The 25,146-nt window shown below is 45.6% G+C and overlaps 3 protein-coding genes across 4 annotated transcripts in view; 2 read left to right on the top strand and 1 right to left on the bottom strand.

Annotated features, from left to right (window-relative positions):
- The first annotated feature begins 4,001 nt into the window (after positions 1-4,001).
- On the top strand, positions 4,002-13,528 carry LOC309522047 (purpurin). The gene is made up of 6 exons (XM_082205258.1): positions 4,002-4,091; positions 7,172-7,292; positions 8,407-8,543; positions 9,819-9,931; positions 11,596-11,808; positions 13,305-13,528. The coding sequence occupies exons 2-6, from the start codon at positions 7,173-7,175 to the stop codon at positions 13,313-13,315; spliced, it is 594 nt and encodes a 197-aa protein (XP_082061384.1). The 5' UTR covers positions 4,002-4,091; position 7,172; the 3' UTR covers positions 13,316-13,528.
- A 1,069-nt stretch (positions 13,529-14,597) lies between these two features.
- IDUA (alpha-L-iduronidase) overlaps positions 14,598-25,146 on the bottom strand; it is a 66,315-nt gene continuing 55,766 nt past the window's right edge. For both annotated transcript variants that reach the window (XM_082204867.1, XM_082204868.1), the window contains 6 exons: positions 24,213-24,419; positions 23,449-23,570; positions 18,431-18,556; positions 17,414-17,490; positions 16,465-16,565; positions 14,598-15,686 (listed from right to left, as the gene is read on the bottom strand). In XM_082204867.1, coding sequence (XP_082060993.1) covers positions 15,589-15,686; positions 16,465-16,565; positions 17,414-17,490; positions 18,431-18,556; positions 23,449-23,570; positions 24,213-24,419 — 731 coding nt within the window. In that variant the 3' untranslated portion in view covers positions 14,598-15,588. The remainder of the gene's footprint in view (positions 15,687-16,464; positions 16,566-17,413; positions 17,491-18,430; positions 18,557-23,448; positions 23,571-24,212; positions 24,420-25,146) is intronic.
- The window catches only part of SLC26A1 (solute carrier family 26 member 1), a 56,374-nt gene continuing 50,148 nt past the window's right edge, over positions 18,921-25,146 (top strand). The window contains exons 1-2 of the mRNA XM_082204842.1: positions 18,921-19,957; positions 22,523-22,706. The gene's annotated coding sequence lies outside the window, so the exon portion shown is untranslated. The remainder of the gene's footprint in view (positions 19,958-22,522; positions 22,707-25,146) is intronic.

Here is a 25,146-nt window from a genome sequence, read left to right as displayed (position 1 = left end):
AAAGATTTACTGCAGGAACATTTATCATCATTTCATCATTTTTTATTTGTATGCCACTGTCCCACAGTTAAAAAAACAATGCTCAGGGCGGCTTACAGCATGAAAAGATTTACATAATTACAAAAGTCATGAACAATAAACAAACCACATCAAAAAAATACACAACTAGACGGGGAACAATTTCCACATAAATCAAAATCTAAAACTAAGAGCATCAGGTTTTGTAAGAGCCAGAGGTGGTGGCGACGTAAGAGATGTTAACACCAACTCTGAGAACTAGGCTGTGGTGAAAGGTGTCTTAGTAGCTGGAATGTACCCCGATATAGTTCACGTTGACAGAGAAAACATTGTTTTGACTGGGCCAAAAGAGGAAAAAAGTTAGATTTCATCCTACCTCAGTTCTTAGCCAGCCCCAGTATAAAAAGTTTCCTCCAGCAAATGGTCAAGTGGCAGCTATTCATGCACAACATTGGGCATGTCCATGTGCCTCATTTTTGGGCACAGCTCCAGGCTTTAAAACTCTGCATCCAAACACCAAGCGTTTCCTGGAAATACCGCAAATGGCAATCAGTTTTTTCACATGTGGGGCTTCCCAGGGAAAGAGCCCGGACAAAAACAAAACAAAACCCACTCCAACATGGAGCTTTAAATCACGGACTTGTGTCTGGAAATCAAGTCCATTATCTCATGTCCCAGCAAACAGATCAGGATAAATGCTCAATAAGCAGGTCATCTGAAATTATTGCCCTGTGTTCCCATACCTATATTTACCCACTAAACAACACAACAAGATGGAAGAAATAAAATATTGATATCACACGTGGGTGAAGGGGAGTGGGGGGCATGTGAGAATCTATAATACTATTTATAATATAAATTTCCTAACTGTGATGTATTTACATACAGCAAAGGGAAGCCTAGAGTAATCATGTATATTTTAATTTAGGTAATCTATGTAATAGGCTTGTTGGGAGCCTAGGACTTGCCGATCAGAAGGTCAGCAGTTCGAATCCCCGTGACAGGGTGAGCTCCCGTTGTTCGGTCCCTGCTCCTGCCAACCTAGCAGTTCGAAAGCACCTCAAAGTGCAAGTAGATAAATAGGTACCGCTCTGGTGGGAAGGTAAACGGCATTTCTGTGCGCTGCTCTGGTTTTCCAGAAGCGGCTTAGTCATGCTGGCCACATGACCCGGAAGCTGTATACCTGCTCCCTCGGCCTATAGAACAAGATGAGCGCGCAACCCCAGAGTCGGTCACGACTGGACCTAATGGTCAGGGGTCCCTTTACCCTTTATGTAATAGGCTTATGTTAGAAAACGAATATGCATTTTGAATTTGATGTTTGCATTTTGTTTCTTTTTGGTTTTGAAATAAAATAAAAATAAAAAAGAAGTGGTTCCATAAATTATGTCAGCAAATGAGACTTTGTAAAGAGTTCTGGTTCTAGTTTTGAGGCTTGGGCAAGATATCCTCAGCAGCACCCCTACCCCAAATATCTTTCTTGTTGCTGCCACTCTTTCCTATTCTTTTGCCTCCTCTCTCCTCTGGGCCTAATGCATACAACAGTCCAGAGGGCGCATGCAAGGCATGTTCAAGATTCTGCTGCAACTCATCCCTCTTATCACTGTTTGTACACTCAGAAAAGGCAAATGAACAGGCAGAGAGACCAAGGGAGAAGAGCAGTAGGGGCTCTGGATAACTGAATTTAAGTGTGGGGAAACTGAGAAACCGAGAGGACAGAAATGGACAGATCCTTCCATCCCACCCCCTGACCTTTCAGCCCTTGTTCAACTCCTAATGGGGATCCTTGCTGTAAATATGTTGCCAAATTTGGAGGCTAGGATTGAAGAGGTCATGGTCTGGTCTCATGAAAAGTAACTTGAAGGCTGCATATTGTCACTAAAGGAAATGCCAAGAGGATCACCACCATTCAGAGTTGACTGAAGGGTCAAGAAGAGCGAGCGTTCATGAGTGTGGCAAGGCCTTATGTAATGCGCTGTGCTTGAACTAAGAGAGCTTATCTTGATACTGTGTCTGGGATGGGTGAGGCAGCGGAGTGCGTTTCCACCCAGGGTCGCTGCTGATCTCCAAAGTCTGGTACAAGCCATGACCTTTTAATGACAATCTAGTGGCTTGTGGATTAGCCCTCAGAGACAGATGTTGAGCTTCCTTTGAAACCGGTAAAGAGTGGTTCTTGAAGGCCATTTCTCTGCATTCCGGTTGGAAGGGGAAACTTCTGGAAAGGCATTGTTCTGTCCCTGAGGGGAATAAGACTGAGTGGTCTACTCTGTGGGGCATATCTGCACGGGAAGCTCTAATTCTGCAAGGGGGCTAGGGAACTTTAATACAATTGTTATAAGAAAAAACTGCATCTACAGTTTCCAGAGTTGTTTGGGTAAACCACAGCAGATAAACTAGTATAAAACAAATGTAGGTTTGTTGTGTGCATTGTGTGGGTATTTAAAAACAGGCCACAACTTTATCGATTAGAGCAAAGTAATCAGGGGTTCACACAGCACTGAGGATAAGGATCAGTGCGCATTCAAACAGTCCACCTGCTGCTTGATACCCATCCCAACACAACAGCCAAGGAGGCAGTCAACGGCAAAAAAACCCAACCCTTCGTGACACAGACCACTGATGTGTGTATATATTATTTGAGTACAATGCATGCAAGCAGATGAGCTCAGCCAAAGAAATGAGGATTGTTGAACTTGGCCAAATACCTTACGCAGAATTCTCATGAACTAGTACTCCGCTGCTTAGTTAGACTATTTTGGTCTTAATCTGTGTTTCTGTTAATAGGCTTTCAAAATAATTATACTAGAAATAGTAAACTACTGGATTAAACAAGAACATGGTAACCTCCAAGTTTTTGGTGCTTTGCAATGAAGATTTTGAGATTTTACCTTGTATTTTTATGTTGTGAACCACGCTGAGATCTACGGATGAAGGATGGTACACAAATTAATTGATTGATTGATTGATTGATTAAATAAATAAATATAGATAGATAGATGATAGATAGATAGATAGCCCCCTGCTCTGAGGTCCTTAGAATTTAAATTCTGTCACTCGGGGATGGAGCTCCCACTGAGTTGTGTGTATGCAAAATGTACGCAAGTTTTAAAATCTTCTTGGTTTCAGGCAACAAGTTATAAAAAATGATCTAAAGGGACGTGATTCAGTGTTTCTTTGCTGAAGTTAAGCATGTGAGTTTGGGCCTGGACAGAAAAACATCTGGAGACTTCAGGTAGAGTAAGGTTGCCACTTGTCCTGTATAAGACAGGATTGTCCCTTATTTCAGTGCAAAATGCTACATCCTGTATTGATACTGTTTTGTTCTGTGCTTCAGGTTCTCTCTCTCTCTCTCTCTCTCTCTCTCTCTCTCTCTCTCTCTCTCTCTCTGCCAAGTTAGGGATGCTTTCCAGATTCGTGTCTTTGAAAAGGTGTGTGAAAGGTCATGCGTTTAAGCTCTGGGTGGCCAAGCACAGACAGATTTACAAATTCATGTCTCTGCATGTGACAAATTCCAGAGGATCCAAACCGTTAGGCTGTAATAGATTCTAATGGATTGCTTTTGAAGCACAAAACTGATATCCCCCCCACCAACTGCCCCGTCCCGTATTTTGCCAGAACAAAGGTGGCACCCCTAGATATATATAGTTGTCTTTATTTAGATGTCTATATTTGAGATCTCTGGAGGAAAGTTCCAGTGCATCTTAGGATGCATGAGATTCTAATTTAGCAGGCCATGTGCTTCAGAGGAGACAGAGGGATGGACATGGAAGCGGTGCTGCTGCTTTGGCTATTTAGGCTCATCAGTTGGGATGCTTTCTTGGATTAGGTAAAAGCAATGTGTGTTTGGTAACAGCTGATGGTCCAGTGTGGGGATTACTAGTGAAGTTGTTTACATAATGGATTATCCATCTTTAAGCATCTTACTCAGGTCCAGGAGACAAAGAGCCAATTAGTGCCTTTCCAAACACCTTATTTAAAGGCAGCCAGCACAGTGCTGTCCATAGTCAGGCCCCTTCAGAGGAACAAGAACAAATTGCTTGGAATAAGTTCAAGAAGACTCAACAATCCATCAGGTAGGTCTTTCAATAGCTGTAGAAGATGCAATTTTGTGTCATTTTATTCCTGGTTCGTTGAGGTGTCTTCTTATTCCATCTACTGAGATGCATTCATTATTTACATAGATAATTAGTTTTTCAATGCCTTTGGCCAGTTTTTAATCCAATCTCTGGTGGGGAAGCCCAGCTTCCATGTAAAGTGGTGTGATCCACTACATAGATGGTGTGAGATGCTTTTGATGGGCTTCCATAAGGTTTGGACTATGGTGCACATCAGATACCTGAATTTCATGGCAAGGTGTTGGCTAAAAGATGTCCACCCTTTGGTTTAACAAGTTCGGCTTGATACATGTGTTGTCTGGAGGGATATGAGGGGGTCACTGCAAAGTGGCTGTTTCCAGATTGCTAACAATAACACCTGAAGAACGGCAATTACTGTACATAGTTAGGCCAGTAATGGGATTTCAGTTACTTCAACTTTATCCTGACACGTTAGAGTCCAGGAAAGCTTCAGCATTTGAGTCTGCTGACTAGGTACACTAACCCTCAAGGGATGTGGGTAGTGCTATGGTCTAAACCACAGAGCCTCTTGGGCTTACTGATCAGAAGGTCAGCGGTTTGAATCCCTGTGATGGGGTGAGCTCCTGTTGCTCTGTCCCAGCTCCTGCCAACCTAGCAGTTCAAAAGCACGCCAGTGCAAGTAGATAAATAGGTATCACTGTGGTGGGAAGGTAAACGGTGTTTCCGTGCGCTCTGGCACTCGTCACAGTGTCCCGTTGCACCAGAAGTGGTTTAGTCCTGCTGGCCACATGACCCGGAAAGTTGTCTGTGGACAAACGCCGGCTCCCTCAGCCTGAAAACAAGATGAGCGCCATAACCCCATAGTTGCCTTTGACTGGACTTAACCGTCCACGGGTCCTTTACCTCTCTCCCTTTACTAACCCTCAGCAATGCCACATCAATCCTTTGGAAAGTTTATTTTATATATATATATTATTAGGTTTTTTTTAACATATCATTTTCAACAGTAATTAAACATACTTTTACACCTTATTCAAATTTTTGACTTCCATCAATCCTGTCTGAAAATTTTCCAATCTAATCTCTCAGTATGCATTTCTTATCTTCCCTATTACATTTCAAACTCATAACCAATATCTCTATCTTTTTCTACTTTGTAACACTTCGTATATTTCTCCTTACAAAACTTCTTGTAGTCCTACTAGCGTAATTTGTTGATTACAGTTGCTCTTCAAATAATTCACATACTTCTTCCAATCTTCTGCAAATCTCTGGTCCCTCAGGTTTCGAATCCTTCCTGTCATTTTGTCCAATTCTGTTCCAAATCCTTTTTGTCATTTTGTTCCAAATCCTTTGGAAGGTTTCTAGGGGATAGAATTGGATGTTACACCCAACCTAGTGCTTCGTTGCTTATGGTTTGGATTCTGGAAATCTGATTCCTCTCAACTTTAGGTTAGCTTGACCTCCCTCTCCTGCTTAATACTCACAGCTTGATCAACCATGTGGCAGCTGCCTTGCCTGTTAACGCTCAAGGCAAGGAGATGGACACACGTAGCAGACTACTGCAGGCAGATCACCTTGTAGGATTAGGGAAACTTCCTGGACGGAACAGATGGAAAATGCACAGCTAGGCCTTGTCAGGGACCAGCTGGATGAGGGGGAGTGGTGGGAGCCGGCAGCCCAAGAGACCTCCAAGAAGGGCTCTGACTGGCTGAATGAAGAAGACTTCTGGGGGGCTGCCTCCCAAGACAACCCCCTCCCAGGAGGACACCTTAGAACTTGGATCTTGGTGGTGGGGCATTGAAGAGCAGTAAGCCGAAGGGATGAGCTGGGAGCTGATAGAAGCAGGAGATTTGAGTGATCAAGGGCGTTCAGGAGAAGGAGGGCCCTCCAGGAAAGATTAGAAGCTGAGAGTCACAGTGTTTGTGCAGACAGTCACAGTCCTGCTGGCTCTCCTCCCCCTCTGGCTCCCTACTCAAGGAGGGTCCTGCACATTGCTGAGCAATGCACCAGACAAGCCCAGATGTGGAGCCGACCCCCTTGGCACAGCCTTCATTTGCTTAGGAGGGATCCGGAATGAGAGGCTAGAGGGGGAAGAGCATGCCTAGGACTCAGTTTCGTTAAGACGAAGCAGGGACATTAATAATAATAATAATAATAATTTTATTATTTATACCCTGCCCATCTGGCTGGATTCCCCCATCTGGCTGGATTTCCTATGGAGGAGCATTCTATCATATAAGTCCCCACCTGCGGATTGAACCGGCACAGGCTAGACACAGCTTGACCACCTTAGTGAGAACTAGAACTCAGAAACAACTTGCACACAGTAGTCGCTGGACTGGGGTTCTGGATATTGACCAGCAATGAGGACGTACATCGAGGCAGTAAACCTATGGTCCATTTAACTCAATTGAGCGTTCTTTGGAGTAAACATGCATGAAATTGGGCTTCAAGGGTTTCAGGAATGTCAGGTTTCAAGGAAAGTAACTGGAAAGCATAATTAAATCAACGAGGCAAAGGGAGCACAAGAGACATTTGCAGCAGAATATTTGCAAACTATAAATGATGTGTAAGCCAATAAAGTAAACAGACATCACTTGTGAGACAGTTATTTGGTTGCTTGATACATTCAAGTAGCCATCTCTGCTGGATAAATGCAGATGAGTCAGTCTCTATAATTTAGCTTCTCTCATTGTAGATGGCAGCGATTTGTGTTGTTATCCCTTTAGATTTTTTTTTGCCCCTAAGTATTTTTGGACTTCTGAGATCCCTGAAGTTCCCCTTGCTTGCTTATACTTCTCTGTTGGGAAAGGATGGTGCCGTTTTGGCACTTTGGGAAATGAATTCGCTACTGGCATAAGACCTTACTGCAGATAGAACTCACAGTGTGCCAAGAACCCTTAGTTAAATGCATTTCCTAGGATTTGGATGTCTCCAGTTCCACCCTTGAACCCACCGCCAATAGTGGCAGACCTTGGGATCTCAAATTTCAGTGATCCCTGTGTGACGCCAAAATTCAGCACCACCCTGACCAAGTTTCTAACCAGTGCTGAACAAACTGCGTTGCTCCACAGAATGAAATACGCTCAGTACACATTCCTGGTGACGATCATCTCCATTATCGATTACTCCTCGGCGCAGCCTTCGTGTGCAGTGGAATCTTTCTCTGTGAAGGAAGACTTTGACCCCAAGAGGGTAACTATGAATACTTTCTAACATGAAGGGTGACAGTGAGCTCATGTAATGCAGTTCATTTGCAAAGGAGGTGTTGCAAGCCACCCCAATCTCCAAGCGGTGAAAGATTCCCACGGTTCATGTTTCTTTTGGGAAATGAGGCACTGTGGAGACTGTGGTGTCTTTGTGATATATGGTTTATTTACAAATATATACAACTTGAGCCTACAGTGGAGGGGTTCACTGTATCAACACCCCATAAGGGTCTTGTTTCTCTCATAGTCGCAGCCTTGGATCCAAACAAACATCAAACATCGTGCTTTGCCTCTCTGGCTTTCCAACTGGCTGCTTTTGCTACCAGCTTCTAGCTCAGAAGCAGCCAAATTTTAGCTCTAAACTTTTGCTTTATTCCTCCTCACTATCTGAGAGTTGAGGCTGGGGCCCCACCCATTTGCTGTGCTGTCTTGCACAGAACCTCTTCCTTTGGTCTCTTTATACCTCACCAAGAGGCTAGTATGTCTATTTCCTGGAATTCGAAGGTTTGATTAGCTTTTAACACTTGCTGGATCCAGGGATAGAAGAATCTGGTGCTTAGTTTAACGCACACACACCAAACTCACAACAGTATAAATGTGATGGGAATGACAAGTAAGTTTCTGAAACGTCCTTTCCAATTTGCTAGCTGTCCTCGAGTGTTTCTCAATTTTTGGGCTTCAGTCTCTGCTTCCAAACATGCTTCCCTCAGCTTGTCATGTTAGGATTAGTACACATGCCACTGGCATGCAAAGGTATTGGAGCTGTTTCAATGTCATTGGTGGTAACATATGCAGAAAGGTGACCACACAGGCAGGGCCAGTGATGTCTCCCACCTGCAGCCTCAAGCGGTGCAGATCCTGCTGATAAACTGAGCCTTGGTCTTCAGATGTTGCCACATCAGTTACTTGGAAGGGCTCCAGAATTAGGCTTTATACATGAACCAATGCTTAACTGTTTGAAATTTGGATTTGGATTATAGAAGTCTGCTTGCTTTGAACTTTCAGGCAATGCCTGGTAACTCAGCTTCAATTAATACTCCAGCCTGGTGCCATGTGGTCACTGTCCTTCCTGGTAACTTTCAATGTCCTTTGCATTTTAGTATGCAGGCAAATGGTATGCGCTGGCCAAGAAAGACCCAGAAGGCCTGTTTCTACAAGATAACATCTCAGCTGAATATACCATTGAGGAGGACGGCACTATGATTGCATCTTCCAAAGGCAGAGTGAAGCTTTTCGGGTAAGTCACGGGGTGACCTCAAGTTGGCTTCCTTGTATTCCTGGTCACCTGCTCCTACTGACATCGTATTCTGTTCCTGTGATCAAGCTGTGTTGTGGCAACTACTAGGTTGTAGGGCTGAGTCAAAGTGGGGGGAAGGTGCCTTTGCAAAAGAATCCCCACCCCCCGCAAAATGTAAGCTCCAATTCCACCAGTTGTTGAGTATGGGGACCTGCAAATTGGGGGAAAAATGTTCATCCATTCATAGATAGTGCAAGAAACACTGTCCTTCCTCTGGGTAGACTGGTGATGTTATCACATACCCAAATCTGATTTGCTACATAATCAGAAAGCCTATAAGGTCAATGCTTCATAATCTCACTTCGATTTTGCCGTACGATGGACCAAATGTCATTGTGTGGTCTACATGATTCTCGAATGGCCGCATTTCAGGATGTGGGCCTCTCAAGGGAAGGATTTAAGTCCTTACACAGCCAACGAAAGATCGGCTTCTGAAAAGTCACACAGTGAGAGGAGACAGGAAGAGATACACTAGACCAGAGATACGGTCAAAAGCATTTTGGTGATGGGGTAAATTGGATTCAGATTATTAGAGAGAGGCAAAAGATGGTTACGCAAGGCAGGGGTGGAGAAATCTGTGGTCTTCTAGATGTTGGACTCCCAACTCTGGTCAGCCCTAGTCAACATGGTCAAGGGTTAAGGCTACTGAAAGTTGAAGCTGAACAACATCTAGATGTCCATAGATTTCCCCGTCTCTGTTGTAAGAGTAGACCAAGCAAGTAGGATTGGAATGCGCATGGAGGCAAGTAGGATACGGGAATGGTGGGCAGGAAGAGGCCTGAAGGATTAGGATAGCAATGCAGAATCAGATGAGAGCTGAGCAGGATACTGATCTGGGTGTCATGTTCAGAAGCAGATGAATCCTACTTCAATACTGGCAATGAGACAGCGTGCACCACCACTCTCCTTTTTAAAAATTAGTTTTTATTAAAGATTGTCTTGTGTAAAAAAACGGACGAACAAGAAAGAAAAGTACATATAGAGTCTCCACTTTCAATTCATAGAGTCTTTTTCACACCACCACTCTTGAGGGCAGCAAAGTAGCTTTGCAGGCACACAGAGCTCTGGCTTCCAACAAAAGGGAGCAGTTGAGAGACCTGATTTGGCTCCCACAACCTCTCTAGGATCTGCTGCCTGAGGCAGATGCCTCAATCTGACTAAAGCTAGAGCTGGCTCCAATTAACGAGACTGCCTCCTCCTGTCTTCCTGTTTCAGGTTCTGGGTGATCTGCGCTGACATGGCCGCCCAGTACTCGGTGCCTGACCCCACCACTCCAGCTAAAATGTTCATGAATTATCAAGGCCTGGCAAGCTATTTGTCAAGCGGAGGTGAGCAAGATATCCCTTGTTGCTCGTGGGTGAGAATGTGGAGAAAAGGGGACTGTCAAAGAGTTGTGCCTCATTCTGTATCCCGAATGAGGCAGCTGTATGTCTGTGGCCCCTTTTGACGTTATCTTAGCAGTGTGGGAGCCCTTCCTTCACTGCTTAGGTTTCTTTATATGTCTCACCTTAATATAAAATATTCAGAGTGGCTTGTAATAAGAACAAAATGAACAGTTATGGGGGGGATTCAAGAACACAATTAAAACACACATTAAGAATAAGGTAAAGGGACCCCTGACCATTAGGTCCAGTCGTGACCGACGCTGGGGCTGCGGCGCTCATCTCGCTTTATTGGCCGAGGGAGCCAGGATACAGCTTCCGGGTCATGTGGCCAGCATGACTAAGCTGCTTCTGGTGAACCAGAGCAGCACACAGAAACGCCGTTTACCTTCCCGCCAGAGCGGTACCTATTTATCTACTTGCACTTGACATGCTTTCGAACTACTAGGTTGGCAGGAGCTTGGACCGAGCAATGGGAGCTCACCCCATCGCGGGGATTCGAACCGCCCACCTTCTGATTGGCAAGCCCTAGGCTCTGTGGTTTAACCCACAGCACCACCCTACATTAAGAATAGAACTCAGCAATGGGTCTATGTGGACCTCCCTTCCAGATCTTGGGTACCCCAGCTAGAAAAGCCCTGAATTTCAGGTCACCTGGGAGGAGCCCACAATATACCTTTCATACTCACCAGAGCAAAGAGGAGCTGTTGCCTCAGCTCTCTCTTTCTTATACTGTATTGTATCCCACTTCTTTTCTTTATACTGGGATGAATTCAACATTACGCCAAGTTGACTGTTCCATCAACACAAGCATTTTGGCTTGCCAGACAGAATACCTGCCCCCCCCCTTTCTACTACCACAATGCTGTTTGTTTCAGGGGTTATTTCTACCAAATCCAATTTGCTGACAGGACTCATTAATTGAATCCCACCTCTCAGATTTATATCCCACCCTTTGACTATAGTCAGTGCTATTTTTCTAGAAAAAGAGGTGCCAGAACTCACCATGAACACCTCCCTTGTTCTCTTGCAATGGCAATGGCGCCCACCTGAGAGGTGCCGGAACAGAGTTCTGGTGAGTTCCAGCTGAAAAAAAGCCCTGGCTATAGTCCTCAAAGAAGCTTTTGCTTTGTAAATTCCCAATGAGCAGACACACTAAGAATGAGCAGACACACTCTTAAAATCCGAAGAAATTCAACCAGCTCTCCTCAAGTGTCTGCTTTGCATCTTATTTTCTCTTCTGGGAGCTAACGTTCCCTTCTTCTCCACTTCCCAAGTGTTAGAGAAGACTTGTAGAGCGATTGTAGGCAGAGATAACACCAAAGGAGAACTCTGATCCACTGATTCTCCTTTCCTACAGAGTTTAACCTCAAACCTTTGTAGCTTTCTCCATCTGCCAGGAGGGAGCCGTAACAGTTCTGAACTGGCAGGGCTGCTACTTATGCAGTAACAACATGCAGCCAAGCTCGGATAGTCAACATCAGCACTGCACACAGATGCCTGCTTTCATTCTTCCATCACTCAGGGTTGGGGTGGGAGGGAATTATGCCCTGGCTGCAGAACACTTTGCTATGGCTTCAGGTAACAACATACCATTGGTATGGTTTCAGGTGACAACTACTGGGTGATTGACACAGACTACGACAACTATGCCATCACCTATGCCTGCCGCAGTCTGAAAGAGGATGGCTCCTGCGATGATGGCTACTCCCTTATTTTCTCTCGCAACCCTCGTGGTCTCCCTCCAGCCATTCAGCGCATTGTGCGCCAGAAGCAGGAAGAAATCTGCATGTCTGGCCAGTTCCAGCCTGTGCTACAGTCAGGTATGTAGAAACACACACACACTATTCTGCTCCTTTCTTGAGCGAGGGAAGGTTCAAGGTTGCTTGGGTTGTTCTGTACCATCTGTGAAACAGTCATGTGGACAGCCAACCTACAAGAATATCTGGTCATGCGACCAGACGACCTCTTGGCTGATCTACAAAAAGCTCATGGGTGTTGTCTATGGCAGGACAATTCTCCAGCCACTCTGGGCTGCCTTCAGATGTCCTCTAAAACTTGTGTAGTTCTCTATCTCCTTGACATCTGAGTAAGGTAGGTCTGGGCTAAACTGTGGTGCTTTGGACACCACTGGACTGTAACTCCCATCATCCTTGACCACTGACCATGTAGGCAGGGGCTGATAGGTGTTGGCGCCCAGTAAAAGTGGAGGACCACAGGTTAGCCACGTCTGCTGTAAGGCATATAAAAAAAGAGGGAATTCTTTTGTGAAGGCTGCCTTGGGCACCAGTATGTTCTGGCACCAGTATGTGCCAGCAGTATGTTTCTGTGGCAAGCCCCGCTCGGGGTTTTGCATCGCCAACAAAGAGGAAATGAATCACAAAGGCACAAATCTGCATTGGATTGGTGTCAACTTCTTTATATATTGAAATAATTACTATAATTTAAATAAAAATGCATCTCATCATAACATGGTAGGCAGAGACCTGTGCTCCTGCTGATTGTACTGTCCAGAGGCTCAGTTGATGGGTCACTTCCAGTCCCCTCCTCCCTTCTCAGGGTTTTTCAAACCTTTAACTCGGACTAGGACTGCCGCTCTGTCCAGTAGGACACATGGCTACTTCAGGACTTTGGGGGGCAGCATCTAGGCTGCAACACTAGGCTGCCTGAGTCAAGTGACCCCAAAGGCCAGCCCTTCTGCACAAAGGCCTTCTAAAGCTCTTGCCGCTTGCTCCTCATCTGGGGCAGTTTTTCTCCAGTCCATGGTCTGCCTAGCTTGGTCCTGGAACTTGTCCATTTTGAGTTTGATCCATAGCTGGGAGGTGGCAGTTTTGAAACCAGAATTTCAATTCAGTCTTTGCTACATAGCGATGAGGAGAGGCTTCAAAGCAAAATCTCAGAGACAAGCTCTACACTTCAAAAATAATATTTGTACACATGTACAAGTTGAGAAGCCAGACCAGCTTCAAGATTAAGGGGAGCTCTAGGCAAGTGTTCAACCACTTGCTTCCACTTTCCGCTTGGAGCAGGAAAAGAGTTATTAGGGGAAAGTTACGCACTCCCTCCCTTCACTTGCAATTGTTCTCTCTCAAAGCAGCTTTGCCTGGATGTTTTGTGTGTGTTGAAAGCATTTGTTCCACCATTGCACTTGTGTGTATATGTGTGAGTGGTTTCTGCATGGAGGTTTCTGAGGCAGCTAATAAATAAAACTGGAGCTCAACCATGCCTTGAAATATATAACAATGCAAAATGTTCTAGTTTGCACCGTGGTTATGACAATGCAACATCTAACGTGCGCTGTTCTTGCTTCTCTCCACAGGGGCCTGTTAAATCAAGACTCCTTCAGAGTTGGAGCCGAGGCCTGATCTCTGCATCTTGAAGTCGTCCATGTAGTGTTTGGATTAGAGCTTTTCCTCAAACACATCTAAGTGTTGGCTTGTTGTTTTTATTTTACGGCACTCGGGTGCTACACACCTCGCTTGTCTGAACTCAAAAGAACTGTGTTGATGTTTGTCAATAAATGTTTTTAAGTAATCTTTTAAACTGCTTCCTCATGTTGTGTTCACATGGGCAAATGTGTGGGGTTGGAGACATTTGTGAGCAATTCGGGAACGTTGTGGCTTTCATCTTTCGTCTACCAAACACAAAGAGATTGAAAGCCCTCCTTTTATTTAGTTTTTTAAGCTCAAAAACAAGTCATCTACTTTGGGAGAGCTGGGCAATGGGTACTTTGAATTTCGAAAAAGTGCTGTGGATACCAGTTACAAAATGGCTGCCGCATCTAAAAGACCACAAAATGGCACAGGTATGCTGCCCCATCAATGTGGGGGGAGCACCTATATCAGCAACCGCCGTGGACACTCTCCCTTGTCAAAGAGATGCAATGTATTATTTACTTAAATCTAGTGGAAAGTGCCCAGCATTGCTCAAGAATGCTAAGAAACTAAAACAATTCAGTGCAGTTTTGAAAGTTTCATTCCATCATCTGGATTCAAAATGGTGTCCAAACTATGCAAGCGTAGAGAAAAAACCCTGCTCCCTGATCTTAGGAGCCGTCATGCAAAATTTGGTTATGCTATGTTAGGTATCCAATCGTACACAGAACAAACAAAGAGACAAAGAACCTTCCGAAATATATAGCAGATCTTTATTCAAATGAGAGATTCCAAAAATTGCATGTAGAATCCTAGCTCAAGATGAGTACCTTTAATCAACTTTTTGTTTTGCGCAAGCATAGAAAATACAAATCTACTTCTAAAACCAAATTCTTCAAAAGATTGGCACTTGGCATCTTCCCATTCCTGAGCACTTTTCCCAGCATGCTATTCTTCCAGTGTGAGAGCCAGTGTGGTGGTGTGGTTAAGAGCAATAGACTCGTAATCTGGTGAACTGGGTTCGCTTCCCTGCTCCTCCACATGCAGCTGCTGGGTGACCTTGGGCCAGTCACACTTCTCTGAAGTCTCTTAGCCCCACTCACCTCACAGAGTGTTTGTTGTGGGGGAGGAAGGGAAAGGAGAATGTTAGCCACTTTGAGACTCCTGAAGGGGAGTGATAAAGTGGGATATCAAATCCAAACTCCTCCTCTTCTTCTTCTTCTTCTTCTTCTTCTTCTTCTTCTTCTTCTTCCAGCCCAGGGGTCAGCAAACGTTTTCTGCGGGGAGCCATTTCACTGTCCCTCAGAATTTGTGGTGGGCCAGACCCTGCGCGCGCATGCATACACGCCTTCCCTTGGAGACAGAGCGGTTGAGATACCTCCACTTACCATGTTCAGATGGAGCGGGCTGGGCTGGACTGGGGAGGGGGCGCCCCGCCCGCGCTGGATCTTGGCTTGCATGGAGGGGCCACAGCCACCCCACCAGGAAGTGCCCCTACCCCGGGGTGTCCATGACCATGCTGCTAATGTGCCACCGCCAAGCAGCACAGAAGAGTCTTCCTCATCTTCCTCCTCCCTCCTCGCAGCAGGTCTTGGGAAGGGTCACCACTGGCTGCCGGCTTGCGTGAAACTGGCCAATGGAGGGGAGGCCTGAGGTTGCTAAGGCTTCGGATTGGCCAGCGTCATGGAGGTCTGAGCAACCTTGGAGCATGCTGGGAGGTGTAGTTTGGGGGGGTTGCAAAAAAATGGCGCCCGAAAAAAATTGCGGGGAAAAATGGAACCATTCACGGGCTGGATCCAGAGGGCAATTGGGCCAGATCCAGCCTGCGGACCGTAGTTTGCCAACTCCTGTTCCAGCCGATTCACTTTTCTTTTTTTCTAATCCATTTGACTCTCAAAACTAGTTACTGCAGGGGCTTGAACAAGTGCTTACATCAGCAGCTGGCGCCCCTTGGATTGTGGGGAGAGGCAGTTCTGTTGACTGCCTTAGGGTGCTACTTTATTTTTCAAAATTATCTCTTGAAAATGAAACTTTTGGTGCTCTGGAGTGGCTTCCAGTCGCTCTCCTCATTTCTCCTCTGACGCCCTGGAAGTCAAGTTGTTCTGAGCATCGTAAGGGGAAATTTCTTAAAGGGTATGAAGAACCACTGCTTTAAGGACTTGTAGCCTGACAAAGTGCAAGCCTAATTCTGTACGTTCTGGCTTGCCTTTGAGGTGCTCTTGGCCTTTCTTAAGATGCTTCATTGTAGTACACCGGGAGAGAATATGGCCCCGCTCTGCCCCAGTAATCCACAGCTCGCACTTTGTAGAACCCTGAGACTGTTGTTTCTGTAGAGAAAGTCCAACACAAATAGTTAGTTGAACATCTTGGTTACACTGAGAAAGACTGGGGGGGAAATCTACATTGACAAAATGCCTATATTTTGGTGTGTGTTTTTAAAGTAGATGCTTATCTCTGCAACCAAATGTTCAGATAAGCCAGGAACCAAGTATTTGTACTTTGTGGTAGTAACTGAAGACCTTTTTTGTTTTGACAAGAATGAAAAATAATTTTTAAAAGAGCTGTCTGCCTTTAAAATTGCTGGGTCCCTGGACTGAATCTTTGGTCCTTCTGTGTACTTTTAACCTTCCTAGACAAAGCATCCCCTTATAAACCTGTGTGGAACTTCTCACTATGTACCTTAAATCTTCCTATAAAGTTTTGCTCTTCTTGAGCAGAAGAACTTCTACAACCAAAGGTAACCATGATGATGATGATATAATAATAATAATAATAATAATAATAATAATAATAATAATAATAATTCCCCACCCATCTGGCTGGGTTTCCACAGCCACTCTGGGCGGCTTCCAGCAAAATATTAAAATAGAATAATTCATCAAATATTAAAAGCTTCCTTCCTTCACACCAGTGGCGTTTGGGAACCTGAATCTATAAACAGTGGCATATAGACTCCATTATCAAGCAAGGACACATTACAGTTCCTCAAGGTTGCTTCAAAAAACGAAGCTGCCAATTTTAAATAAAGGTTGTGTGGAAGAATTGAAATGATCTTAATTTGCTTTTGTTCTAAAATTAAAAATAAAGAAAGACACTGGGTGTTACCTGGGCTGTAGACCAATGCTGTAAATATACTGTCTTTGACACTGATCTGGCGGAATGTTTTTCCATCCTGTGAGAAAAACACTTCAAATTTTTTCAGGCACCTATGAAGAAAAACAAACAAGCACATCACAGCGACTTGCAAGCTTATTGCTGTTACCCTGCAAGGAAAAGTGATTTTTCAGAGGAAAATAAGCAGAAATTAAAGACAACTGTTCCAAACCTATTTACCGTATTTTTTGCTCTATAGGATGCACCCGACCATAGGACGCACCTTGTTTTAGAGGGGGAGAACAAGAAAAAAAAATTCTCCCCCTCTCTGCTCAGCACCCCTTCAACGAAGCGGCAGGAGAAACGGAGCCCCTTCCATTTCTCCTCCCGCTTGGCTGAAGGGGCGCTGAGCAGCTCTCCCTCTCTGCTGAAGCCAGGAGAGTCTTGCTCTCCCGGCTTCAGCAAGAGGAACCTGAAGCCTCCGGAGTGCAGCATGAGTTCCCGCTGTGCTCCGGAGGCTTCAGGCAGCTATCCCTGAAGCTTGGAGAGCAAGAGGGGTCGGTGCGCGAAAGCAATGCGAAGCCTCCGGAGCGCGGAGGGAGCGCTCCCACTGCGCTTCGGAGGCTTCGCATTGCTATTGCTGAAGCATTCGCTCCATAAGACGCACACACATTTCCCCTTAATTTTTGGAGGGGAAAAAGTGCGTCCCATAGAGCGAAAAATACGGTATTCTAAAGCACCTGCCTTGCCATTAGACTCCAAGTGAGGTGAACAAGAAGCAATTCATATGGCCCCAGAGCTCAGCAATATTCACCCATTGCCCTCTGGATTTTCCAGTCTGATTCCTCACAGTTTGTGAAATGTACATTTGCTATTTAGCTACTGCTTTACACAAAGAATTTGAAAAAGGTGGATTTAAAACCGAGACAGTTCTGCATTCCTTTAGGCGCGAGTTACCTACTTTGAATTCACACAGCTGTCATCCCACAGGACCAAAACTTGTCCCTTTGTGAGACGGATGAGGCGAACACCATTCACCTGACAAGACAGATAAGCTCAGGGTTAGCATGGCATGTATCAAAAGAGTGAGTTTATTTTTATTTATTTTTTACATTATTTTATGTATTTTTTTTCACCAAAGCAAGCAAGAAAGCTTTAAAAAACAGATCGATTTGTCCAAGTGATGAGGCCACTAAGGATGGCTGATAAACTGGAGACAAAAACAAAAAGAAAACTGGGCATGGTTTCTCATGAGAAAGTGTTTCATCACATGAGTTTCATCACACCCAGTGGCGGACTATGGCCTTCCAAATTGCAGCAGTGCCCTGTGTGATGCTAAAATTTGGTGACCCCCGCCTCTCTCATTCCATCCTAAAGCCCCCTGCAGTCGTGCTACCCTAAAACCGCCTCTGCCACCTGCAGCCAGAAGCAGAAAAACTGAGATGCAAGCAAATGGTGTAAGGGAAGAATAGGCCGTAATTACTGGACTTGCTTTCAGAGTGGCTGACAAGAGGGTGTGTCTCCTTGTAGTCTGCCAACAGCTTCTCTAAAGGGACCGTATTTGTAGTGGGATGTGGGAAGAGGGCAGCCATCAGTAGGGCTGACCACTTACACATAGCCAAAAATAAATTTAAAAGTACACTGATTTACACAAAATCAATAGACACTCGCTTATATGTTTTATTATGTTTTTATATATGTTGGAAGCTGCTCAGAGTGGCTGGGTTAACCCAGTCAGATGGGTGGGGTGTAAATAATAAAATTATTATTATTATTAATAAGAGTGATCTTATATGATTTGCTAATAAAGAGTGGCTTATGATAACAAAAGCACTGAGCCAATAGTATTCACCTGTAACAAAATGGGTCCCAAACTCCAACACCCTAAGCTGGACTCAGAAAAACAAATGAACCAAAGAAAATTGTTTGTTTCAAATTGGATTAGAGGTTCCACACATCTACAGGATGTTGTGCCTACCTGATCGGGAGCAGCCAGAGGCTTTGCACAGATGTGGACGAGGAAGACGGATGGAACTGGGAGCTCTTGTTTCAGCAGCAAGCTGCCTTTTGCTGGGAGTGAAAATGGCCCTTTCACCACAGGGTCCTATGAAATAAAATAAAAATGCTTAATGGTCCCTGAGGAGAAACTTCCCTACAGTAAAAAGGCAAAGGGACCCCTGACCATTAGGTCCAGTCGTGACCGACTCTGGGGTTGCGCGCTCATCTCGCTCTATAGGCCGAGGGAACCGGCGTTTGTCCGCAGACAGCTTCCGGGTCATGTGGCCAGCAGGACTAAGCCGCTTAGTAGAGGTAAAGGTAAAGGGACCCCTGACCATTAGGTCCAGTCGTGACCGACTCTGGGGTTGCGGAGCTCATCCCGCTTTATTGGCTGAGGGAGCCGGTGTACAGCTTCTGGGTCATGTGGCCAGCATGACTAAGCTGCTTCTGGTGAACGGAAACGGTGTTAGAACGCAAAACCGTGGGTTGTTTTGAAGGAGAGATCTGGGGTTAGCATATTTTACTTGAATGCCAGTGCTGGGGAATAACAGCAGAGAGGGCTATTGCCTTCATGTCTTGCTCTTGGGATTATTGGAGGTACCCGTCTGGCCCATGTGGGAAGCAGGATGTTAAGACTTTTCATTCAGCTGCCTTTCAAAACACGTTTCCCCTTTGTACTTTTCCCATGCTTTCAGATTTCCACCTGGAAACGCCAATTGCACCATACATATAAAGTACATTTATAGCATCATGCCTTCCCGCCTCCAAAAAGAATTCTGGGAACTGTAGAATGCCGAAGGTCTGCAAGCTGTAGCTCTGTGAGAGGAAACTATGTTTCCCAGGATTATTTGGGTGGAGGGGTGATGAGCCATGACTGTTAACGGGGCATCGGCGTGCTTTAAATGTATGGTGTATCTTACTAACCATTTCAGATTATCCGGGACCAAAAGTAAGCTGGAGAGGCGTGGCAGAAAATCCCCACTGTGGATTTCTGCTGTGATTTACAGTGGAAAATTGGCAGGCGCAGAAGGGGAAAAAAACACCTGTTTCTGCCTCACTGCAATTCTCCCTGACCCTACATTAGCGAACATGTGTGCAATGAGGCAACTTGCAGTTCTTCCTTTAGTCAAAACACAACCCGAAAAACCCTAACCACATCATATTTTTTTAAAAAAATATCCACAGGGCAGGGTTCAGATTTCCTTGTGGGGGATCAGTGGGGCAGGGATCCCCCAGTGCGCAGGTATGTGCTTACGAAGGAGAAGCGGCTTAAAGATCAAAAGTAAAGCAAAAGTGGAGGCCCTTCCACTGGCCTTGCTCATTCGGATAGCCTTACAACAAATATTTATCTAGCGCCGACAGCGTACTGTGGAGTCGGCTCGACAGAAAAGATGATCCAGCAGGAAGCGAACATCTGGACAGCATAAAAGGGACGGCATAAATTTTTACCAACTCCTCACTTCCGAGGTACTCGCAAGGAAGGGGATACCAGAGGCACGAGTGGTAGGTAAGTAGGGGGTTGAAGGTGGGAAAGACGCTTCATTTTGGGGATGCTTCTGAGGCCCTAACCGCACTACAAATGTATATCAGTGCTATACCAGTTTAATGACTGAGGCTTTCTCCCCGAGCACTCTGGGAATTGTAGTTTGGTGAGAGTGCTGACTCTCCCAATCTTCTGCTTCTCCCACTCCACAAAAACTACGGCTCCCAGGGTTCCCTGAGGAGAGGGAATGGAAATAATAATAATAATAATAATAATAATAATAATAATAATAATAATAATTTATTATTTATACCCCGCCCATCTGGCTGGGCTTCCCCAGCCACTCTGGGCGGCTTCCAAAAGAATATTAAAATATTGTGATACATCAAACATTAAAAGCTTCCCTAAAGAGGGCTGCCTTCAGATGTCTTCTAAAAGTCTGGTAGTTGTTGTTCTCTTTGACATCTGGTGGGAGGGCGTTCCACAGGGAGGGCGCCACCACCGAGAAGGCCCTCTGCCTCGTTCCCTGTAACTTGGCTTCGCGCAGTGAGGGAACCGCCAGAAGGCCCTCGGAGCTGGACCTCAGTGTCCGGGTAGAACGATGGAGGTGGAGACGCTCCTTCAGGTATACTGGACCGAGGCCGTTTAGGTCTTTAAAGGTCAGCACCAACACAGCGGTTAAAATCTGTAGTGTGGAGTAGCCCTGTGATCACACTATATTTAGTTGAAATATATACTCTTATATTTCACCAGAGGAGAAGCGAAGGATTCCTGATGGTGGTGTGGTCCATTCCTGCTATATAGCAGACAAGAACTGCTGTCAAGGTTCTCACCCTCTTAAACCGTTCTGCATCGTGCAGAAATTCAGTGAGAGTAAAAAACATTAGCCAGAGTGAGACGGCTGCCTCAAGATGGCTGGTTCTGGGTGTCATGAAACGGCAACAAATGGTTGGTTATTTAATTTATTATCAGTGTATTTTTAGAAAGGAAGGAGGGGCACTTGTGGAATTTTATTTGCCTCAGGTGGCAAAATATACTTGAGCAACCATGATCAGGTGGTAGTGGAAGGGCCTCATTTGACCCTCTGCTTCAGTCAATAAAACATCTGGGGCTGGCTCTGGCATAAACCTTGTAAATTAAAAGGGGGGGTGGAATAGCAGCCGGGGGGTAGAGGGCCCAATATATTTTTGAAAAGAACTAGCGGGGCATAGTATCTAAAAGCACAACTAACATGACAGTTATCCATATGTAACGTTCAACAAACGTACAGTAGCTGAGCTATACAAACAAACAAGTGTATGTTCTTACACACAAACACTTGTACATGATAAATGAAAGCTTGCACTGGTGTTCAGTGAAATGTGTGAATGAACCTCTGGTCAATGGGATTTGAGTGCAGAGCCTAGGGCTTGCCAATAAGAAGGTTGGCGGTTTGAATCCCCATGACGGGTGGGGTGAGCTCCCATTGCTCGGTCCCTGCTCCTGCTAACCTAGCAGTTTGAAAGCATGTCAAAGTGCAAGTAGATAAATAGGTACCGCTCCGGCAGGAAGGTAAACGGCATTTCCGTGCGCTGCTCTGGTTCGCCAGAAGTGGCTTAGTCATGCTGGCCACATGACCCTCAGCCAGTAAAGCGAGATGAGTGCCGCAACCCCAGAGTTGGTCACGACTGGACCTAATGGTCAGGGGTCCCCTTTACCTTTACCTCCCAAGAAGAAAAGCAAAAGCAAGAGGCAATGTGGTGCAGTGGATAGAGTGCTGGAAAAGGACCTCAGGGTTCAAATCCTCACTTAGCCATGGGGCTGGTCTGTCTCTCAGCCTAGCCTACCTCACAGGGTTGTTGTGACGATAAAATGGGGAGGGCAAGAACCATGTTGGCACCATGAGGCCCTTCTAAAAAAGGTGGGGTAGATAATAATAAATAAAATGTTGGGTGCTTTTTAGCTTAGAGAACAAAGATTACTAAGTGCAATCCTGAACGTGATTACTCAGAAACAAGATCCTCTGTGTTGAATGCCATTTGTACTCTGGTATGTTAAGGACTGAAGTCAGGGCATGATAGAAACTTACAAAATAATGGATGTTGTGGAAAGAGGGGAATGTTTTTGTCGCTGTCCCACATTGCTAGAATTGAAGGTCACTCAATGTACCGTATTTTTCGCCCCATAGGACGCACCTAGTTTTTTGGGGGGGAAATAAAGAAAAAAAATTATTTCCCCCCCAGGTGTGGGGCTGGGGCGGGGGAAGCGCTGCGCAAAGCCCAAAGCTTGGGGCGTGCTGAGCTCAGCGCGCCCTAAGCTTCTGGGTGCCGGCAAGCTCTCCGCTAGCCCTGGGAGAGCTGGGTCTCCCACAGCTAGCGGATAGCTTCCTGAAGCCTGGAGAGTGAGAGGGGTCGGTGCGCACCGACCCCCCTCCCTCTCCAGGCTCCAGAGAAAGCCTTCATTCGCCCCATAAGACACAGGCACATTTCCCCTTCATTTTTGGAGGGGGAAAAGTGCGTCCTATAGGGCGAAAAATACGGTAGCTGCATGGCAGCAGAGTTAGGACAGAAACAACTAAATCGAATAGCTAAATGGAACTTCCTTTTGCAGGGGCAGTGTACCTTCGAATGCCCAGTGCTGGGGGGACCAACAACAGAAGAATAGCTGCCATTGGCGTACGCTGCTTGTGAGCTCAGAGAGGTATCTAGCTGGCTGCTGTGGGAAACAGAATGCTGAGTCTGATCTGGCAGGGCAGCCTTTGTGATCAGCAAGGATGGAGCGCAAACTGTCTGAGGTAAGGGAACCGGAAAAATACCACCCAGGAGAACGTAGTTGAAGTTTGTGAGGGAGAAGATGGCCAGGAATTTCTTCCGGAAGGTTCAGCCTATGGAAAGGAGAATTACTGTGACTCCTGCATAACTGTGAGCGTATCCTGCAGCCTGCTATTGACACAGAAATAGCGCACTGGTGGGGGGTTTATTCTGCTTCATTATTTCCTATGCAATGCTTCCCCAGTGTTACCACATGATTGCTGTCCAGAGGGCCACAAAAGGTGGGACAAAGCATTTGTGGTATGGAAATTTATGGGATTACAGCAGGATGTTACGGGATAGGCACTGGTTGGAGATGAAGCGATGTGGCTGCCCCAAATATTTTCCAGGCACAAACAGTATTGAAATCATGGTCATGTGGGCCCACCTCAATAGCACCATGAGCACAAATAGTCATAAAAGTGCAATAAAAAAAGAGGTTTGGAGGGACCCTGAGTAGATATGACCTCTGCAGGAATGAGAAAAGGCCTGCTTTACCTCTCGACCCCCACAAAAAAAACCTTACGCTTATGATGAGCTATACCTCCTAAGGGAGGGATCCTATCCACTTACCTGAGAGAATACCTCGCTGGAAACAGCAGGACTTACTTCCAAGTAAACACATAGAGGGATGGGGAGGAATGGCTGCAATTCTGCCCACACTTAACTCAGGACCAAGCCCTTTTGAACTCAGTGAGGATTGCATGTACAACAAACACATCGTACCTCAGCAGCTCTTATCTGCTCCAGTTGCTTCGGGGAAGGGAAATCTGGAGCTCCCAGTTTCCTCCACTGCAAATACGGGTTGGTCAGGTAGTTATCCAAGTAGTAAGTGATGTACACAAGTCCTTTGGGAAGACAAAGGGAGCGTAACATTAAAACTCTGATTGTTAGTTGAACATCAGGCCAGAGACCGAGGCTTTCAGATATGGTGTTCTTATTCACCATAACCTTGTAAGAAGTCCAAGAAAGGACCAGAAGGAGCTGGATCCAATTGCAAGCTTTTTAGAAGCTGCAAACCAGAAAAAAAGCCTGATTTTCGCAGGAGGAACCAAAGAAAGCTGCAATCAAAATATATGATTGTGTCATGGCACAATGGTTTAGGCTGCATGAAATGGCTATTCCAGGCCAGCTGTCCTTTTAAAATAAGGTGAGCCACTCAATAGCTGCAGTAAATACAGTGGTACCTCGGGTTAAGTACATAATTCGTTCCGGAGGTCCGTACTTAACCTGAAACTGTTCTTAACCTGAAGCACGACTTTAGCTAATGGGGCCTCCTGCTGCTGCCGCACCGCTGGAGCACGATTTCTGTTCTCATCCTGAAGCAAAGTTCTTAACCCGAGGTACTATTTCTGGGTTAGCAGAGTCTGTAACCTGAAGCGTCTGTAACCTGAAGCGTCTGTAACCCAAGGTACCACTGTATAGAATCATAGAATCACTTGCCTTCGCGTAATGACGCATCAGGAAAACAACCACAGTGACAACTATACCTTTGTGTTTGGGGTAATTGGTTATGTTTAGAGTCACAGCACTGACGTTGGAAGATGGCTCACTGTCTTTGCTGGCAGAGATCAACACAGAGGCCTGCCAGCTGTCGGGTCCCTGCTCTCGAGGTCTGTGCACACTGGCTAGTACTCCAAGAGTGTCACAGTCTTCCGATTCCTGGCTGGAGATGTTGGCAGAGACTTGCTCCTCTCCTACGCAAGAGGAAGAGAAACCGGAATCTTACTTTGAACTTGGCCTTGTTTCATTGCACCCCACCGTGCACCTCAAATGCAGACCCACTTTCGCAGCCAGCCACCCGCTGTCTCGCCTCTCCCCAAGCTGCCCTTTTGCTGCTCTCCTGCTGGATCAGGCCCAAGTCCCGGCTTGCACAGCATCCTTTTCTCACAGGGGCTAACTGGACGCCTCTGTGGAGCCGCGCAAATAGCAGGTCTAAATGAGAGGGGATAGTCCCTTGAGAAGCAGGCGGTGGCCGTGTGGTCAGTGGACTAGACTAGTCCCCTAAATGTTCCTGGAAAGTTAGTGTATTAAAGTATTGAAGCCTGGCACCTCCTTCATCATGATGGATTACGCAGAAATGGCGAAGCTTACAGGAAGATTAAGAGATAAAGGCAATAGAGACTTTAAAAAAGACTGGGAATTATATTTGTTGTACCTACAGAAATATTGTAAAGAAATAGACTCACTAGCAGGGTTTGAGTAAACACTTACGACCACGAAAATGAAGGTAAAAGACAAGGAATAAGGTTTTTGAAAACAATTATAAGAAGAATTTATAGCGGGGAGATACAAAATGATAATAATGGGAATGTATTCAGACAGATGGTGATAAAACAGTGTACAGTGGTGCCTCGCAAGACGAAATTAATCCGTTCCGTGAGTCTCCTCGTCTTGCGGTTTTTTCGTCTTGCGAAGCACGGC

The sequence above is a fragment of the Podarcis vaucheri genome (genome assembly GCF_965113315.1).
Source record: "Podarcis vaucheri genome assembly, chromosome: 17".
Lineage (NCBI taxonomy): Eukaryota > Metazoa > Chordata > Lepidosauria > Squamata > Lacertidae > Podarcis > Podarcis vaucheri.
Note: the sequence above shows the minus strand (reverse complement) of the source record. Positions and strands in the feature narration are given on the sequence as shown.

Bases quoted from the DNA above. Each gene is read 5' to 3' on its own strand.
- LOC309522047 (XM_082205258.1), top strand. From the start codon at position 7,173: ATGAAATACGCTCAGTACACATTCCTGGTGACGATCATCTCCATTATC. The intron at 7,293-8,406 runs GTAACTATGAAT...TTTGCATTTTAG, and splicing joins AAGACTTTGACCCCAAGAGG to TATGCAGGCAAATGGTATGC. The intron at 9,932-11,595 runs GTGAGCAAGATA...GTATGGTTTCAG, and splicing joins AAGCTATTTGTCAAGCGGAG to GTGACAACTACTGGGTGATT.